General features: G+C 41.9%; 1 protein-coding gene across 3 annotated transcripts in view; it reads right to left on the reverse strand.

The window, feature by feature from the left end:
• Positions 1-305: 305 nt before the first annotated feature.
• The window catches only part of LOC116043026 (myosin-10-like), a 77,432-nt gene continuing 57,759 nt past the window's right edge, over positions 306-19,978 (reverse strand). For all 3 annotated transcript variants that reach the window (XM_036000365.1, XM_031289522.2, XM_036000367.1), the window contains 22 exons: positions 19,636-19,767; positions 19,128-19,334; positions 18,267-18,404; positions 17,944-18,067; positions 17,378-17,549; positions 12,615-12,827; positions 11,735-11,879; positions 11,345-11,551; positions 11,080-11,184; positions 10,658-10,810; positions 9,823-10,071; positions 9,517-9,729; positions 8,042-8,254; positions 7,696-7,857; positions 6,230-6,358; positions 5,937-6,025; positions 5,538-5,661; positions 5,312-5,401; positions 4,965-5,083; positions 4,431-4,539; positions 4,145-4,317; positions 306-3,312 (listed from right to left, as the gene is read on the reverse strand). In XM_036000365.1, the coding sequence (XP_035856258.1) occupies positions 3,165-3,312; positions 4,145-4,317; positions 4,431-4,539; positions 4,965-5,083; positions 5,312-5,401; positions 5,538-5,661; positions 5,937-6,025; positions 6,230-6,358; positions 7,696-7,857; positions 8,042-8,254; positions 9,517-9,729; positions 9,823-10,071; positions 10,658-10,810; positions 11,080-11,184; positions 11,345-11,551; positions 11,735-11,879; positions 12,615-12,827; positions 17,378-17,549; positions 17,944-18,067; positions 18,267-18,404; positions 19,128-19,334; positions 19,636-19,767 (3,414 nt within the window). In that variant the 3' untranslated portion in view covers positions 306-3,164. The remainder of the gene's footprint in view (positions 3,313-4,144; positions 4,318-4,430; positions 4,540-4,964; positions 5,084-5,311; positions 5,402-5,537; positions 5,662-5,936; positions 6,026-6,229; positions 6,359-7,695; positions 7,858-8,041; positions 8,255-9,516; positions 9,730-9,822; positions 10,072-10,657; positions 10,811-11,079; positions 11,185-11,344; positions 11,552-11,734; positions 11,880-12,614; positions 12,828-17,377; positions 17,550-17,943; positions 18,068-18,266; positions 18,405-19,127; positions 19,335-19,635; positions 19,768-19,978) is intronic.

Here is a 19,978-nt window from a genome sequence, read left to right on the forward strand (position 1 = left end):
TAACTGTATCTGTGGGTGGCTACCTTAGTGACTACCTTACCTATGGGCCAGTAAGCAGTGGGGATTTATATTTGCTAATAATATGTTGGATTCATGTAAAGACTTTTCAATTAATTCAATAATTTTGAGGCCCCCCTGCATTGACTCAGAGGACACCCTAAGGGTCCCGTACCCCCTGTTGAAGATCCCTGTACTAGAGAGACAAGTCTGAGTTTTTGGAATTAAAAAAAGAAAAGAAAAAAAAGACCCAACTCCAGTAGTGCAGCTCTGGTCCAGCCCCGAAAACAAACCAAAATGGCCACAGCTACAATGAATATGCTTTTATTTTCCTTTTACAAAAACAAACAAAACAAAAAATTACTGTCTAGAAATACAGGTAGGTCTATACAAGAAATTATATGATGGGAGTATTTGCAGTTGAATGCCTTGTTGCCCACAGACAGATGAATAATATGAGTTAACTACTTGTGATGTTAAAGCTTCCAACCAAATGAAATCCCGTGCAGAGCATCTTTTCCCAAAATAAATTCAGTACAAAGCTTCACCTGTGAATTAGGTTACACAGATACATCTTACTACAAAAATAATTTTGGGACATGCAGCTGCAGAGGGCTCCGCTTCTCATGTAGCCGAGTTAAAATACTGGAATACTGATTTTGACCCAACACTCTAGCTAGGAGGTTATTATGAACACGGAGGTACAGAGCTGATATGATATGAAGCACAGCAATAATACAAAAGGAAAAAAAAAAAAAGATAACGTGTTGAATATCTCCTTGGTGTACCGTTTCATCTCTTTTTCACATTTGTAATGAAGTCATTGGCTGCTTATGTTCTTATATAGTGTCTAAGGCACTTTTAAAGAAACATACCATTTTACATTTAGGAGAAGGGTTAGAAGGGTAACCCTAACCCAAATAAATCTGCTGTAGACAACCATCCGAATCTGCAGACCCATGACCCACCAAGTTGATAGGATTGCTATGGGCACCCTGGCATGTCGTTTTCACACTGTAGTGGTTTAACTTTTAAGGTGGCTGCTGTTTTTCCAAACAGAACCTTACTTCACTTTGCTAAAAACACTAGTAAAGGAACTTGGGCTAAAATTGCAAGGACAGAACCAAACCTTATTTTCAGATAACCCGTTACCTGTGAATACTAAGTGCTTAACCAGGTCTGTCAGTAGACTGAAGAGTCAGACTCTAACACAGAAACCAGCCCCAGTGTGTTCACTATCATCTTACTGTTACATTTGAGTCTCAGAGCTGAGAGTTTTTGCTGAAAAATGAATAGAGCGATCTCTGAAAAACACCTTAACAGCTCTTCTGAAGCTATTTCTAAAATCCCAACGACACTTCTAACCGTCTGGTGAAAAAATGCACAAATTATGATTCAGTTCTTTTAGCTAGCGTGGATGAGAAGTCCTTCAAATAAAGGCTACATTTGTGGAGTACTCCTGTAACATTGTCGGATTGACAATGGACAGGATCCAAATTGATGCAGCTCCAGTACTCTTGTTGGACCTTCTGGTGAGATTGTTTTGATTTTTTAACCAGATTCCTATCCAAGTAACCGGAAATGTAGAAGTCTCCATGCCTATTTTGTACTTCACAAGAAAATGACCATGGTTTTAATTTGTATGAAAATATAAAACAATAAAATGTGACATGAATATGAACAAATAAGAAAAATATTACAATTTTATTTTAGTTTAATGTCTCCCATTATGAATTAGGAAATAGAGTTGTAACTTGTGAAATGAGTTAAAAACGGTGTTCATGGATGATCAGCCAGCATGGATGAGAAGTCCTTAAAAGTTAAAACATATTTTTTATTGTGCAGCAAACAGCATATTATTTGTTTCAGCCAGATTTCAAAAAATAAATTGTTTATTATAGGTCGGCTGGATTTTTCAGAAAAACTGGTGCTTCATCGCTGTGACTCAAATGTAGTGATAATTCAAACGGGGGCTTGGCACAAACACTTAAGTGTAGTGAGAACATGACTATTTTCAATCTGCCTGCATTTCTAATTAAATAACATGTTTAACCATTTAGTGTCACATTGAAAACATGGACTGAGCGTCACTTTAGTGCTTCAAGTAAGAGCTTTTCCCCCCGTTGGTTTCAAGTTAAAAATTCAAAGACCTTGCTGTGCAGTTATGTGCATGTTCCAGCATCATCGTTCACAGCTCACGCCAATACACAGTAGAGGATAAATAGTCAACAATACAAAACGTTAACCTTGTGAGCCAAGAGATTTCTAGTTAAAACCCAGCGAGGCTTTCCTTCATTAAATGTTGAGATGAAGCAACGGAGAAAATTATACCTTCTTTTTTTCCCACAGTAATGCACTTTCAATTCAGAGTCTGTGTTCTATTGCATGTCCCGCTATGTTAGTTGTTCCTGGAGTGCTGTAGTGTAGAAGCTGACAAACGGTCTGTACATCCGAAGGAGACTCATGCAACAAAAGCAGCCGGTGTGGCGGTCCGAAGGCCACAGTGACCCTGGTTTTGAGAGAAGGGAGTGTGTTGGGTATGAGATGGCTTTTACACAACTAGTGAGCAGAACACTTATAACAACACAAGACTGAAACGCGTTTCCTTGTAGTCCTGCATTTCCAGTATGGGGCGCGTTCACATACGTTACTTGATGTGTGTACGCTTCACAGCCACCACCTACAGTTTCATATGTATAAAAAGCACTTTGCACCTATGCATACTTTCTCAATAAGCTGAGCAGATAACTTTACGCCTGATGGGAGGAGGGAGAGTGTTACGTCAGGGTGATGAGATGAAACATGGCCGAGAGATGAGCCAGGACTAGCAGCTTGCCGGAGGAGAATGGAGTAAGGCAGAATAGTCCGTTTGCCCCTGTGGCTCTCCAGTACTGGAGGGTTGGCTTCAGGGAGGGCGGTGGATTTTCCCTGCAGTGTTAACCGATATAAAAAGGGCTGTGAGGCGCACCTGGCCAGCGTTACCAAAAACGCTCATCGCTCCAATCTTCTGTCCAGTCAGTGGTTTGAAATGAATATAGACGATGGTGACGCCTAGGATGATATTATTCTTTTGTTTTGTTTTTTTTTAAAGGGAAAAACCGGGCACAGGTCACAGGTGGGTAGTGACGAGGGGAGGGGAAGAATGAGGAATGAGAGGGTCTCTGTGTTTACTCGGCGTTGGCAGTTTGAGTCTCGTTGAAGTCGCCGGCACGGCTGTCGGCGTCGTCGTCTGACATATCGCCGGAGGCACCGTCCAGATTCAGGTTGCGCCGGCCTGAACGGCTGGAGGAGAAGCTGCTGACCGGACCACCGCGCCTGGTTGGAACAAATCGACAAAACAACTTAAACCGCTGCTGCTTTAAGGAGTAGTTCAATATTTTTGAGAAATTTGCTGAGTGTGATGAGAAGATCAGTGTTAGCTCAGATTAGCATAAAGACTGGAAGCAGGGGGAAACCGCTAGCCTGACTCAAAGTAAAAATAAAATATGCCTACCAGCACCTCCCAGAGCTCACTGATTTGCATTCTGGTAAATCTTGCTTGCATAATCCGTAAACAAACAGACAGACAATGTACAAATTCTGGAACTATTTTCCGGCGATCAGCAGCCAGACGCAGTAAAATAGTTGCAGCACGTAACTCCTTGTAAAACAAGAACTTTACATTTCTGTTTGTGTACAGATTAAACAAACTGGATGCCTCTTAATTAGTGAACATTAAAGATGTTGGTACACACGTTTTTACTTTGGACTGAGTCCGGCTAGCTGTTTCCAGTCTTTATGCTAAGCTAACCACCTCGTGGCTCTAGCGCCATATTTAGCGTACAGACATGAGTCGATCTCCTCATCTAACTTCTGCCAAGAAAACAAAAAGGCGCGTTTCCCAAAAATGTCAAACTATTCCTTTAATATATATTAATATAATAAGCTAAAGACATCAATACTAAGATATAAGAATTGTATTACTGGAAACCAATGCCACTAAAATAGCTCGACACCTTACAGCAAATACACAATACTGTAAGATTGCGTCATGCAGAGATCACATAATAATTTTTTTTTAAATATTACCTTTCACTGTTGTGCTTGCTACAATTTATTTTTCTTGAAGTGTTTTGGTGGAAGTACACGGAGAATCTCTAACACGTACCTGAGGCGGTTCTTGAGGGAGCTGACCTCCCGGGTGAGACCCTCGCTGGCCTCGGTGGCGTCGTCCAGCTCCCTCTGCAGCTTCCTGCGGGTGGCGTTGGCCCTGGTGGCCTCCTCCTCCGCCTCCTCCAGCTGACGCTTCAGCTGCTTCATACGAGAGTTGGCTTTCTCCATCTGACGGGAGGGCGGACACATGGGGACACAGACGGAGACAGTGAGAGGTCGTGGGTGCTTGGCTGGATAACCATCCTGAGTAAAGTGTCACTTTGCTTCTCATGAGTCAATACCTGCTCCTTGTACTGGTCAGCATGACGACGCTCATCCTCCACCTGCATCATCACCTCCTTCAGCTTCTTCTCTGTCCGACGGACGATCTTGTTGGCTGCTGCTCTCTCCCTGCAAGTTTAAAACAGAAACGGGTAAGACAGTGGCTCATTACTATCTGCATTTACTGCTTAGTCCAACTTTATGTAACAAAAGCAGATACATCTTTCACACATGACTCTCACTAGCACCATCTACCACCATTAATGTCTTATTATTCGGTTTGATATAGATAGAAGGGAAAGAAGAAGTTAGATGGAAAAGAAAAAAATGTGTATATTTATGTGTGTATGCATGTGTATGTGCGTATAGGTAGGTAGATATACTGTACATGTATGTGTATGTATACATACTGTATATAAATATTATTTTATATTTTTGTAATAAAAAATATAAAATAATTTTTGTAATAAATATTTAATTTTTTAACATGTTCAAAATAAACTAAACTGAGGGAAAAAAAAGTATATGTCATGATGATTTATTTAGTCACTTACTTTGCTTCCTGCTCCAGCTGATCCTCCATCTGCAGGATCTTTGCCTCCAGGGCAGCGATGGATGCCTTAAACTTTGACTTGACAGTCCCCTCCAGCTCTGCCAGCTTGGCTTTCAAATCCTGCGTTTATAATATGTAACTGTCACGATCATAAGCATTTTATAATATATATATATATATATATATATTTAATAACTGTAGAGGTGAAACATGCACGTACAGTAATGTGAAAGGAAGTCACTTTCACATAGTTGAGGTGTTTTTTAAGGCCAACATTCGACATGTATACAAAGCCAAACTCTGTATGCATATGAGCACGTATATCATATATGCTAATGTATACAAGACCTTGTTCTGCCTCTCCATCTGTTGCCGAGCGTTCTCACTCTTCTGTGCAGTGCTGCGTTCTCCGGCCAACTCTGTGTTCAGGTTGTCCACCTGAGGAAAAGAAATGACGGCGAGAGTGTTTGAGTGTGTTCACTGTCTTGCGTAACGTTAATGGAAGCACTCTACCATTTTGGAAACGAGTTCATGACAATACTTATTACTTTTATCTCATTTGCAGTCAGTTTACCTGGATGTTGGTCTTTCTGAAACGGTCATTGAGCAGCTCCATGTTGCCCTGCTCCTCCTCCAGCTCCTCTTCCAGCTGGGCGATACGAGCCTCCAGCCTCCTCTTCTCTTCCAGCAGCGACGACCTGACACACACACACACACACACTTTACCAATCTACTGATTTACACTGACTGCTGAATTCCTAATTTAAATGAACAAACTAAAAAAATCAGATCAAGGTCCAGAGTGACTTCTTCACCAGTTTTCACTAAAGCTATCCACTTTTGCAAAATATGACCAAGTGTGGAAAAATTACCTGTTGATCAAATATTATATTATTTAACATATTTTATATTATATTATTATAACATATATTATGTTATATTATTATAACATATATTATATATATTAACTGACTTTCCAGAAGCACTGTTGGAGATCTCATCAGCCAGCTCATCCCTCTCCTGTTCAGCATGTCGACGGGCCCTCTCGGACGCTGCGTGGTCCTACACAAACAACACATTAGGATCAGTATGGAGACCATCTGGTTTGAGCGGGCCACAAGTCTGATAAAAAGTTGATATTCAATCTTTTTCTTTAAGTCACTTTGCTTGTCATAAATAAAAGACATATCAATGGCTCATATCAGACAATTAGCTGATCTCTAATTAAAAGCAATTTTCAATTTAAAATAAAATCTGGAATTTGACCTCCTGTAGCTGTAGGATTTCAGCTTCTAGGCCCTTGAGTTTCTTCTCGTTCTCCTTGGACTGGGTGAAGATCTCATCCCTGGAGGCTCTGGCCTCCTCCAGCTCCCTCTGATAGTCCTTCATCTGAGCCTACAGAACAGAGACAAAGTGGACCAAGTCAAAGGCTGACACAGCACAAAAGAGACCACTCAGGCCAGGGGTTTTCAAACTGTGAGGTGTGCAGGTTCATGCCAGCGAAAAAAATAACAAAGTTAGTTGGGCCCATTGATTTGGCCGGCTTATCAACACGGTCAGCAGTTGCAACAATAAGTTACTTTAAAACCCTTTGCACTGAGTCACAACTCAAATCTAAGCACACAGATATAATACACATATTTTTAGATTCAGAGTTGCTTACACTTTCACATGATATCATTATCTCTGATGTCCATCAATCAGCTTAGAAATCATGGAAAAGAGACGGTCCTTATAACGGAACTTGCCTGAGAGTTGCCACATTTTTAAGTTTTCTTCAGTATGAAAGTAATCCAGAGATAATTGTATGTACATCCATGGGTACATTGCAAACAAAACAATGCTAATAGATCATTTGGCCTACTTTTCATGGTGCCAATTTGCCAAAATTTGTATAAAATGTTTATATCCCCCAAAGCATCATGCGAGCTGTAGTTCTAAAACTTAAGAGCATGATTGTCCCCCAAATAGAAGTAAGACAAAAAATAACATTTTCCGTGCTGCACCATCAATATTGTGTTAACAGCATGGAGGCACAGAGTGTCTAATCAATGATGTTCTTAGATTCCTGGAAAACTGATCTGACTCTACTCTGTCCATTCATGTAAGGGACAATGTAGCTGGTCATTATCGTGATTTAGAACTCTGACAGGGTGATGCAGGTCTTGAATCAGCCTGAAGGGGTTTCATTAGTAATAAAGACCGGCTCGCTCTAAGTTATCCCGCTTATTACACGGCTTATTACACGGCTTATTACATGGCTACTCATACAGAGGTTACCTGCCTGCATCTCGGTTGGGACGGTAACTTTACCGCTGATGAGCATGGCTCTCCGGCGGATGCCAGGTCGCCCCGGTAACTGAGCTAACCATGTTGGAGCTGCACTGTTGCCAATAACGCTGCTAGCGATCCCCGTTTCCTCCACCCTCTCTCTCCCTTTGATCCGCTGATCAGCGGTATGAGCTCCGTATGAGCACAAATATTGATTTAAAAAACTATTTTATTAATTCAAAAATGGTCCACCAGAGTCTGTGATCAAAACTCCGTCCATGGCAATGGTCTGTTATACTTAGCAACGGTCTGTTAGAAAGAAAAACAGACTGCAGAATGCCGACTCAAGTATTCAACAAGTCTGTGTAATAAATACAGAAAACCTGTTAACCTTTAAAAAGCAGCTTTAAAGGCTTCTAGGCTATGCACTGAACAGGTGTGTGTGTGTGTTGAGTGTGTACCTGTAGTTTTCGGAGTTGTTTAACAGCCTCGTCCCTGCCTTTGTTGGCGGCTTCGATCTGTCCCTCCAGCTCGTTCAGGTCCATCTCCAGCTTCTTCTTAGAGGCAACAGCCAGAGTTCTCTGCTTCCTCTCGTCCTCCAACTCTGCCTCCATCTCACGCACCTGGTGGAGTAAAACAACACACAGCATGTCAGGTTACACCAAATGTTTCAGCACTCAATACAAATGTTGTCATTCTACAATGAAAACAGACCTGTGAAAGAAAATGTGTATATTGCATGAGAAGAATTTTTCAGGTCAAAGTTTCGTATTTTAAGAATAATAATAACAATAAAAACATATGTACCTGTTTGACAAGCGACCTCTTCTTCTCCTCTCCCTGCTCATCTCTGGCCTGCAGGTCTCGGTCAAACTGGGCCTTCATGGCCTGCATGTTGACCTCCAGACGCAGCTTGGCGTCCTCCGTGGCCTGCAGCTCATCCTCCAGCTCCTCCAGCTGAGTTCTCATCTCCTCCACCTGTTGCTCCAATGTTCGCTTGGACTTCTCCAGTTCATGGACCTGTACGCAGCATCGGGAGAAACCATAACGTCAGCAAAACAGGCTGTACGGAGCCAGATCAAAGGTCCTCGGAAAACCCTGTGTGGATTTTGATTTTGACAGTTGAGTAATTTGTGTACTTAACAATGAAACTATCCTGGCTGATCAAATAAAAATAAATCATATCTAATAAGCATCATCTGTATGGTACGGCAAAGCCAGAGCAAGAAGCTATAATTTCATTTCAGCTGTAAATAAAATCCAGATAGATTTAGGCTATATCCACACTACTACGTTTTAGTTTTAAACTGGCGTTTAAACGATCTCCGTCCTCACGAGCGGTTCTAGTGGTGTGGACGCGAGGCGTAAACGAAGCAAAAGTTATGCGTTTCAAAACGAAAACATAGTAGTGTGGATGTATCCTAGAGCTTAGATTGGCCCAAAATATCAAGCCCGAACCTGCCCGAGCACGTTGCGTCCGAGCCCGGCGCGGCCCGACACATTAACTGTAATTATGAGCCCGAGCCCGATTTAAACCCGACAATTTTTTAATACGTGGGCCGTTATAACTGACGTTCTCAACTACAATTCAGAGTTGTTTGAACTGCAGAAATCTGTTTAGAATAATACAACAAGGACGAAGCCTGTAAACTGGGCTGTTTGTTTAGAATGGAACGGATCGCAAGTGGATCCGAGTGAAGAAACGTAAAAAAAAAAAGAAACAATGATGAACAACATATTGTTGTCACTGCCCACGACTTGTTTAAACTGCTTCCATACCTCCGACTTTCCTCCACACTCCACACACAAGTTAATTCTCCTGTTTTTCTTTTTTTCTTTACATCTTCAAGCTCCAGGTGTGATGCGTGCGAGAGGAGGAGACTCCGCGCATGAAGTGCTGCATTTTGTAACTGCAGCCTAACTTTTGTACACATTTGTTACTTTTATATAGCCTATATATATATATATATATATATATATATTTATAATATTTCTGATTATGGCATAGCTATCTCCCCACCCAAATAGGATAATAAGGTAATGGATAAAAAAAAAAAAAATTGCTCGATCAAGGGTCCGGCCCGGCCCGAGGATGCAGCGGAAAATAACGGCCCGAGCCCGACCGGACCGAGAATCTAAACTCTAATGTAGCCATAACCTGGACACGTCTATCTGCTGCGAAGTACCAGGTGTAAAAATATGTTTAAAAAACGTTTTTTTTTTTTCTTTACTAATAAAGATTTCATTCAGCAGTGTCATTTAAGAGGTCAAAGGTCACTCACATTCTTCCCAACGTCATCCTTGGAGCTCATCAGGTCCTCCATTTCAGCACGGAGCTGCTTGTTAAACCTCTCCAGTTCCTCTTTGGCCTCCAAGGCCTCCTCCAGAGCTCTGGCCATAGACAGAGCCTTGGTGTCCTTCTCTCTGGCCTCGGCCTCCGCACGGTCACGCTCCTCAGCATACTGAGCTGAGATGGTCTTCTCTTCGGCGAGCAGCTGGTGTAGACAAACAAACAATGGCCTTCAATACACCGACATATATCTGACCTCAATCTATCATTTCTAAAACATTTTGGCGGCCCAGCGTACCTGGTCGAACTTCTTTTGTTTTTTTTCAAGGTTTGAGACTATCTGTCGCTGGTGGTCCAGGTCCACCATCAGGTCATCCAGCTCCTGCTGCAGTCGGTTCTTGGTCTTCTCCATCTTGTCCATGGCCATGGTCTTCTCCTCCAGACACTGGCTGGTCAGCTCCACGTCCTTCTGGAGTTTTCTCTTCACCTCCTCCAGGCCCTCCATTGATCCCATGTCCTCCTCTAGCTTCTTCTTTGTCTCAAACATCTACAGGAAGGCCATTTTTTTAAATCAATGAATACATAAAGACAATACAACATTTCAACAAGTGATCATTTTGCTTCTTGTGGTCATTTTGGCCTTTAGTGTCACCCCGGTGTGTGCTGGCGAAATGATCAGCAGCGCTATGTGCAAAGTCGGTGGTAACACAGCTGAAAAGATGGGGCTTATTAGAAATAATGAGCTGTGTGATTTGTCCTAACAGCAATCTCAGCTACTGATATAATACATCTTTCACTGTTTAACAGAAGTGTATATGTAACATTTCAGTTCCCTACTGAATCATCTACCTCCAGTCAAAGAGATCTTCACTTCATGTGGTCTTTAATTTGCTGCTTTACAGCTGTCCGCATGCTGCACTGCACATCAATGGCAGGTGTTCACAGCTGGTAAACAGCTGGAAACTTTGGCCTGGCCCTTCTCTTGGCACTCTGTCGGGTATCAGAGGTACCTGAAAAGTGTGCCTGCCTCATATGTTTGTGACACCTTCCGATGTGTATGTGTACGAATGTGTCTTTATGTGCTGCACATGTTTATGAAACCCAATAACATTTGTTAAAATGAATGACTGTACCTGAGATTGTACCATCTGCAGCTGTTTCTCCAGGTTGCGTCGTGCCTCCTCCTCCTCCTCCTGCTGCTCCAGCAAGGTGTTCCTATCCACCTCCAGCTGGCGGATTTGGGTGCTTAGGTTCAGCTTCTGACGCGTCTCCTCCTGTCGCAACTCCTACACACCAGAAATGAGTATCAGACAAACAAACAAAAAATCAGGGAGACGTACCTGTTATAACTTTTATGACTGTTATGGGCTGATTAGTGAGGTGTGATCACAGAACAAGAACACATTTTTTTAAATACCTAACAATGCAGGTAAGAAGCATTGTCACACACACACACACACACACACACACACACACACACACACGGTTGAAAATTGATTCTAGATTAAGTTTCCTGTAGCTTTAATTTGGCTGATGTTGATGCTGTCTTTCATACCTCTGAGTCTTGCAGTTTGCTGTTCAGTTTGTCGACTTCCTTGGCCAGTTTGAGGCCCTTCTTCTCTGCACCCTCAAGCATAGTGCATGCATTGTCCAGCTCCGTCTAACGAAGAGGGGATTATGAGGAAAGCACAATAAACAAATCCAAAGCGTTCCATGAATATTCCCTCTTAAAATATACGTTTGGTTTCTAGAGTTCCCCAGGGCTATATCCCTTCATTTCATAGCAAAGATGCTCCAAATATTTGCTGCTTTGTGTTCACCTGGAGTTTGTGAGAGCGTTCAGCCAGCTCTCCCTTGGTCCTCTCAGCCTCGGTGGCCCTGGCCATAAACTCCTGCAGCTGGGCCTCCAGTTTTTTCCTCTTATGTTCGGACTCTGTCTTTGCCTGCTGCAGAGTCTTCACATCACAGGACAACTCTTTGTTTTCATTCTCCAGACTCTGCTTATTCTTCTCCAAGTTGGACTTGAACTGCACAGAGAAATAATAACAATGTTTTATGGTTTCATAGCCATATTATCTAAATTGGCAGTTGATTCTGGGATCCTGTCTGTTAATTGCAAATTTTATTTAATTTTCTATCTGCATATCATACAACTGATATAGACTGATGTGTACAAGCCCTGCAAGTGTAACTAGGTATGACCCACTCACCCTCTTGGCCTGTTCCAGCTGTTCGGACAGTTCTTCCAGCGCTGTGGCTTGCCTCTGTCTCATTTCCTGGATCTGAGCCTCGTGGTTTTTGGTCTCCTCATCTATGGCTTTCTTCAGCTCTGCCACCTCTTGCTCTCGCTTGGACCTGGAGTTTCGGACACAAGGGAGAGGGTTAAGAGGAGCGGACATTCTAAGATACAATACAAAAACATTGTAACACACAGGGTCGTCTTAATAAAATCCCAATGAATGCCCACTAAGGAATGAGCATGTTATTTTGTAGGAGGTAACTGACGTGTGAAAGAGGGGGAAAAACTATACAAAAATGTTTAGAGGTTGGAACTGAAATAAATTCTACACGTTTGCAGCATATTAGTGGAAAATATCGAACACAGCTGAGTGTCTTGAAAGATGTGTAAATGAATATATTCACAAAAAGTTATGCTTTTGTCAAACCCTGCAGTTCTTAAACAACACCAGTATGAAAACCATCATGACTTAAAAGAGTGCTCCACCGATTTAATATTGCACTGACAAAACATTGTCGGACTCACAATGGGCAGAACCAGAGATTTTGGCTTTTCTTCTTCTTTGTCAAAAGCTAGCGCCTACATTACCTACAATGCAACGTGACCCTCAATAGTTCGGTTGGAAATTCAGATGTGTTTTGCTAGTTGTTTTTAGAACTTGTAGTTGTCAGCCCCATCTGACGCTGACTCAATTGATCAGATTTCGATCAGCTCCCTCTGGAGCCACAAGGAGGTTTCATACAACTTTTTTTCACATATGCAGCTCCCCAAAACCTGCAAACAGACTTTGATGTGTAAAATCGGTGGAGTTCCCCGTAATCATCATTGATAAACCAGCTTTAAATAAGCACCGGAGCTCCTGCTGGGCAGCGGTGGTATCCAGCGTGTCCTCCAGCTCCGTCTTCAGGGCCTCGAGCTCCTCACTCAGGTCCCTTTTAAGTTTTTCAGCTTTACTTCGACACATCTTCTCCGACTCCAGGTCCTCCTGAAGCTCAGCTAGGTGGGCCTGTAGCTCCCGAACCTGCTTCAAGGCGTTGTTCTTCTGGAGCGTCTCCTCATCACTCCTGGTTGGCAACACAAAAGAACACAAGTCAGTTTTTCAGAGTAGATCCTTATCCTACAACTTAGTCTTCCTCGTACTGAAAACAGTGAAAACATTTGCTTAGGTTAGACCTTCTGCTGAGGATCAGAATTTATAATTACCTTAATAATAATTTAAAACAATTTCTTCTACACCAAATCAAAATCTTTGTTTTTTAATTTTAATATTTTAGTTTTACCATAAGAATATATAAGAATATGTTGGTCCTCAAAATAACAGGACAAGCACAAGAATATAGAGTATGTTCTTGTACACTTTAACTCCTTTTAATGTTTACACTGCGACTGACACTTCAACCCCTTTCAGTCCTCAGATCTTCACTTTTAAACAAAAAAAAACCTTCTACAGCCCCTTAAAGTTCCACAACTTCCACTGTTAATACACTTCAACTGCTTTGAGTGTTTACACTATTTATTTGTAACTCCTTTTAGTGCTTTAAAATTCACAACTTCAACTCCTTTCAGCACATTCACTTCAACCTCACTCAGTGTTCACACTTAAATGGACACTACAACTTTTCATCTTCTGTCAGCACTTTTTCATTCTTCATGTTCTTCCACATTTTAACTGCCGCTTTAACGTTTTTCAGTGTTTTTAGTTTCAATTGAATATTTTTAGCAGTGAGCAAAAATAAATTCTATTCAGAAAACTTTGCTTTTTTTTCCTACTTACTTTGCCGTTTCAATATTTTAGTTTTACCCCAGAAATCTATGAGAAATATTTTGGTCCTCAAAATGACAGCACAAGTGCAAGAATGCAGTGATGTAAATGTATTAACTTTTGTCTGTAATGATATGAACATTAAAGAAAAGGCAAGTGAGTGATGTCATTTTTAAAACTGAAATGAGGCCACCAGTGCACACAGGGTGGCAGTGTGGTGAACTGTTCACGGCTGAAGGTTTCCACATACTGTGAGAAGATGAACATGTTAATGAGACTGTTGAAATGTTTGCTGCTGGAAGTAAGGGCCCAAGTCAAATTCATGCTAGCTGCAACGCTCCCATAACATTCCTCACTTTTGAAGAAACCCAATGATTAAACCCACCGAATGTAATGATTCATCATTAACACAATGCCACAGCGTTGATTAAAGGCACTAATGACTACCATATAAAAGTAATTCCCCATTTTCCAAAAAAAAAAAAATAATAATAATACAATAATACAATTGTTCTCAGAATAGCTGCTGCATTTAAAATGGGGCACATCAAGTTTAATGAAAGCTTAATTATCTGGAGCTGTGACTAAACTGATGATTTCTGTGTGTGAAATTAGTCAGACAGACATTAACCAATGACCCCTGTAGTCTGGACTATTGGTCTGCTGTAAGGAGGAAACTGCTGAGAAGACTCATTCAAATAATCTGAGCTGATCTTCAGAGCAACGACCTCCACAGCTGTTTACCTCATCTGCATGCAGTCTCGTGACGGCTAAATAGGAATATAATTAAATTTAACACCAAACGTGTCGCCCAGAATAATTTTGTGGAAAATCCAGATTAACGGAGGAGTGAGCTATATTAAGAAAATATTTTGTTGTGGGGATAGAGTTGTAAGACGCAGGTCGTCTAAGCAATAGCTGGCAACGTTTTTCACAATCTGCACAATAAAAACAAAAATCTTCTGATGGTAAAAACAGGTTTGTTAACAGTTTCTCCTCCACTGTGAAATGACAGCCTGATTTAGCCCAGCTCTTTATTGCTTCATTTGGAAAAACTACTGCAAAGCCCCGGACAGAGAGCATCAATCAACATCAATTTGCCTGTAATCAGACACGGCTGCCTCCAAGATGAAAGGTCTCAGCCAGTGTCGCTGAAGGCAAACAGAAAAACTGCAGCTGCAGAGGAAAATAGACAGGGCTGAGGTAAGTGATAGATAGAAAGAAGAGATAGATACAAAGTGTGTATGTGTGCTGAAACACCAACTGTAGCAGCTGAAGGGGATTTTAGCTGCTTTAAGTTCAGAGTTGACTCAGTGTTCGTTTGTGTTGTAGCGTCTATTTTAGGTCTTCCTTGGAGTGCAGTTGTCATGGAAATAGGATGTACTGCACTAGAGGAGCACTAGCACACGAGAGGATGTGTGTGAGGTTGTATATTACATACTGAAAATGAGCAATACCACTAACAGTAGTCATGTTTCCATCTAATTGTCAAGCGAATTTTAAGCAAACCTTAAAATGTCGCAAAAAAAAAAGAAAATGCAAATTAAAAGTGTTTCCATCAACTGGTTTAGAGTGAATAAACTAGACTACGCAAAAGCGCAGTTTCGTCACAAGTTGACATTATGCATGGTTGTAGATTGCAAACCGGCTTGCTAAATCAAAGTGTTTAGAAGCTAAGTTCTTTGGCTAAATGGAGAGAGGTAGCATTGTACAAGCTGGCCACTTGTGCATAATACAGAGTTGTGGCAGAGACATTTGGTGTCAGTAAGACAACCGTTCACCGCTGTGTATACGCTGTGTATTGAACCAATTTGTCAATTTACACGACGTGGCTGAGGAACAGGCTATAGCGCACCGCAACTCCACTACGCACCTAGTGCCACAAGTGTACGGCACACTGGATGGGATCCATATCCCGATCCTTCCCCCATCTGATGGATACCGGGACTATAGTCATGTGAGATACATGTTCGCTACTTCACAACTTATTCGGCAAAGCTGTTTCTATCTCCCAAAAAGGCAAAAACCATCTCAAGCGAGCGTAAAAACCTTTTTGCGAATTTGAAGTTTTTTTTTCAAGATTTGTCGTTTCCATCAACATTTTCTAATACTAATACTAATCTAATACTTCCAAATGCGCATAAAAATACATTGATGGACTAGTGATATTTTATCACACCAGTTTAGGTTCGTAGTGGTGCGAGTTCGGAGGAGTCGGTAGCCGGTAGTGGCTGCAAATATACAGGCTTTTGATTTCATACAAAATAATTAATGTGCTTTCTTCAGCTAAGACAATATCTGTATCATTGTGAATTGCTACATGACAGCTATCTATGGACTTCCAGTCAATGAACAATAAATTAAAAGATATAATAGCATTGGCTTCATTATTGTCAAGAAGACAGATTTATTTATTGCACTGGGGTCATATGATCTAATACTTTCCATTATTCAATTCAACTCTTTTTTTTGTATCTTCGCTTCCTTTTTTCAGTAATTGTAACATTATGTTTAGAAATTTAGGATAGGCTTTTATTAGGAACCCCCTTAGCAGAAATGAGTTGGCTGTCATTTTGTTTGTATCTTGTCAATAGCAATTGTATCTGCTAAAAGGCTCATCATCCCGGCTCTGCTTCAGGAGAAGCTCTCCCAGCTAGGCGTGCCTGACTCCACCTGCAGGTGGATCACTGACTTCCTGTCTGACAGGAAGCAGCATGTGAAGCTGGGAAAACACGTCTCCGACTCACAGACCATCAGCACCGGATCGCCCCAGTGCTGTGTTCTTTCCCCCCTGCTCTTCTCCCTGTACACCAACAATTGCACCTCCAGTCACCAGTCCGTCAAGCTTCTGAAGTTTGCGGACGACACCTCCCTCATCGGACTCATCTCTGATGGAGACGAGTCCGCCTACAGGTGGGAGGCTGACCACCTGGTGACCTGGTGCAAGCAAAACAATCTAGAGCTCAACGCTCTAAAGACAGTGGAGATGGTTGTGGACTTCAGGAAGAACTCAGCCCCACCTGCCCCCATCACCCTCTGTGGCTCCACAATTGACACTGTGGAGTCTTTCCACTTCCTGGGAACTGCCATCTCCCAAAATCTCAAGTGGGAGCTGAACATCAGCTCCCTCGTCAAGAAAGCACAACAGAGGATGTACTTCCTGCGGTAGCTGAAGAAATTCAACCTGCCAAAGACAATGATGGTGCACTTCTACACAGCCATCATTGAGTCCATCCTCACATCGTCCATCACCATCTGGTACGCTGCTGCCACTGCCAAGGACAAGGGCAGGCTGCAGCGTGTCATTCGGTCTGCAGAGAAGGTGATTGGCTGCAATCTGCCGCCGCTCCAGGACCTATACGCCACCAGGACTCTGAAGCGTGCTGGAAATATTGTGGCCGATCCCTCCCACCCCGGTCACAAACTCTTTGAGACACTCCCCTCTGGCAGGAGGCTGAGGTCCATCAGGACCAAAACCTCACGTCACATGAACAGCTTTTTCCCCTCCGCCACTAGCCTTATTAACAAGGCCCGGAAACCACCCTGACTCTCCACCCCTGGCTCTTCATGCCACTGTTCTCTCTCTGCTGTAATGCTCTTTGCTCTTTATTTTTTATTTATATCTTTATTTATTCTTTATTTTTAATTTAATACATACTGTGTACATATACTTATACTTATATTGTTTAATATTCCATCTAGAGAATGTGTGACGTGCACCAACAACACCAAAAGAAATTCCTTGTATGTGTTAAAAAACGTACTTGGTAATAAAACCCTTTCTGATTCTGATTCTGATGTTTGGATTTAGTTGATCAGTGTTTAATATTTTTGCAGGTGTCTACCACTGACCTGGCCAGAGCAGCCTGCAGCTCCTCCTCCTTCTTGGTCAGTTGGAACTTCAGCTCCTCTATCTGGGCCTGAAGCTCAACAATCTGGTCCTGCAAGTCTGTCGTCTCAGCATCCAGTTTGCGTTTGGCCTTCTCCAGCTCCTGGCGCGTTTTTTCCTCCTTCTTTAAACGCTCTAAAGGGAGGCACAATCACATGTCTCAGAAACAAGATTCATAAACGAAATGCTAAACCAATAATTATTAAAAATAAATAAACTTTTGGCTTCAGTCAATCTCAAAGAGGCAAATGGGCAGAGTCACGAGTTACAGAGGGTTCATACGAGGCATAACGAGGTCACAGAAAGTGAGAAACCGCAAACACCTAATGTTGTGTTACAGTGACACAACAAACTGTAATCCCATTAGCTGCTTTGCTTAAATGCACAGGTGTTTTTTTCAAACATTCCAACATTCCTCGGGTCTGTAGCAACCCTGCACTCAATTAATGCAGATGAAGCCATATTAAAATCAAATTGCTGTGTAAATGGAGCCAGTAACAGAAGCTTGCTGGGAGTCAGAGTCCCTTACCCTCCAGGTCAACCATCATCATCTCCTGCTTGTTCTTGACCTTGCCGAGGTTCTTTGCTTTCTCCTCCTCCTCTGTCAGCTGGGAGGTCATCTCGCCGATCCTGTCCTCCAGCAGCTTTTTCTCCTGTTGGGTGAAATCCAAGTGTGGGTTAGACTGGAAGCTTTAAGACACACAACTACTATATGGAGGTGAAAAGGTCAAAATACACTATTTTTGTATTACGCACCAATATCCATCACCTTAAATATCACCTTATTTATGTTTTACCTTTTCTGCTTTCATGTTCTTGTTTGCAGATCATTTGCAGATCTAATCCTCTCACCTTAAGGAACTTGGAGTTTTGGTCCTCCAACAGGAGAATATCCTCCTCCATTTTCTTGATCTTCGCTTCAGCTGTCACTTTATCTAGCTGCAGCTTCTGTCTTGCAGCTTCCTCCTCATCAAGCTGCTCCTCCAGGTCCTATGGAGAGGGAAACACACACATACACACAGATAACGATTCATAACCAATCTAATGCTGAAGGCGGAACAATGAAGTTATTATAAAGTAAATGGACTGTTTTTATATAGCGCTTTTCTAGTCTTAACGACTACTCAAAGCGCTTTTACATCGTACAGGAACCATTCACACACATTCATACACTGTGGCCGAGGCTGCTGTACAAGGTGCCACCTGCTCATCAGATAAAACACTCACACACACTGGCGCAGCATTAGGGGCAAGTCAGGGTTCAGTGTCTTGCCCAACGACATGGGACTGCAGGGCAAGGGATTGAACCACCAACCTTCCGAATGGCAGGCAACCACTCTACCACTGAGCCACAGCTGCCCAGTGTGGCTCAAAGTGATGGGAGTTTGACACATGAAACTCTTTAAAGCGCCTCAACACTTGGCTTTAAATCGTAGAGTATTACTCTACAACATTAACAATATAAATAAGCAATGATCAAAGTAAAAAAAACAAAAAAACATTTTAAGGTATTACTTAAGAGTTTAACACTTTAAACTGAACGGCTTCATTAGTGTGGTTTGAAAAGACCCTTTAAATGTTCAAATGAGGACAATTATGATAGTGTGTAATGTTCTTGAAAGGCAAGTACTAACAATGTGGATGTCAGCACATCAAAACAAAAATAGGAGACAGGTTTCTGTATGTACAAGTTAAATAGGTGAAGATATGAACCTGGATGTGTGACTGCATCTTCTTCTTCTCATTCTGCAGGCTCTGGTTCCTCTCCTCCTCCTCTTCCACTCTAGACTCCAGGTCATGAAGGATCTCCTCCAGCTCTTGCTTCCTAGAAAGCAGACGAACTCTCATCTCTTCGGCCTCGGCAAAGAGCTCTGTCTCCGCGTGGAGTTGTTCTGCTAGAATATTCTTCTCCTCTACGAGCTGGAGAAAGGGAACAGTATATTGTATGTGTAACATGTACATGTGTACATGTATAACATACATGTATGTATCAAAATATATCCAGCCTTCTTAGCTGCAATATTGCTTTCTTCAAATGTTATCAATAATCGATAGAGCACAGTAAATACAAACACTACTACAGAAATAAAAGCATGTAACGATGATAAACTTATCACAATTTTTGAAAAATAAAGTTCCCTAAGCCTTTATTGGGGCCACAATTATATCAGCTTGTAGGAGGTAAAAAATATTTACTTTCCATAACTTAGAGCATGTTTACCTGTTGGTGTTTCCTCTCCATCTCCACGAGCTCATTCTCCACCTTGAGCTGTCTCTCCTTCACCTTTACCAGCTCCTCATCTTTGGCTTGCAGCTCTTCCTCCTGCCTGGTGACCTGCAGCAGAGGCTTCACCTGACAGAGAGAGAGATAAATAAACTTGTTCATGTAATTACTCCTTGTTGTTGTTTGTTTGTTTCTATGCTTTGGCAACACAAATGTATTGATTTCCTCATGCCAATAAAGCAAATTGAAAATTGAAATTGAGAAAGAAAAAGAGAGAGAGAGAGAGAGAGAGAGAGAGAGAGAGAGAGAGAGAGAGAGAGAGAGAGAGAGAGAGAGAGAG

The sequence above is a fragment of the Sander lucioperca genome, chromosome 4, assembly GCF_008315115.2.
Source record: "Sander lucioperca isolate FBNREF2018 chromosome 4, SLUC_FBN_1.2, whole genome shotgun sequence".
Lineage (NCBI taxonomy): Eukaryota > Metazoa > Chordata > Actinopteri > Perciformes > Percidae > Sander > Sander lucioperca.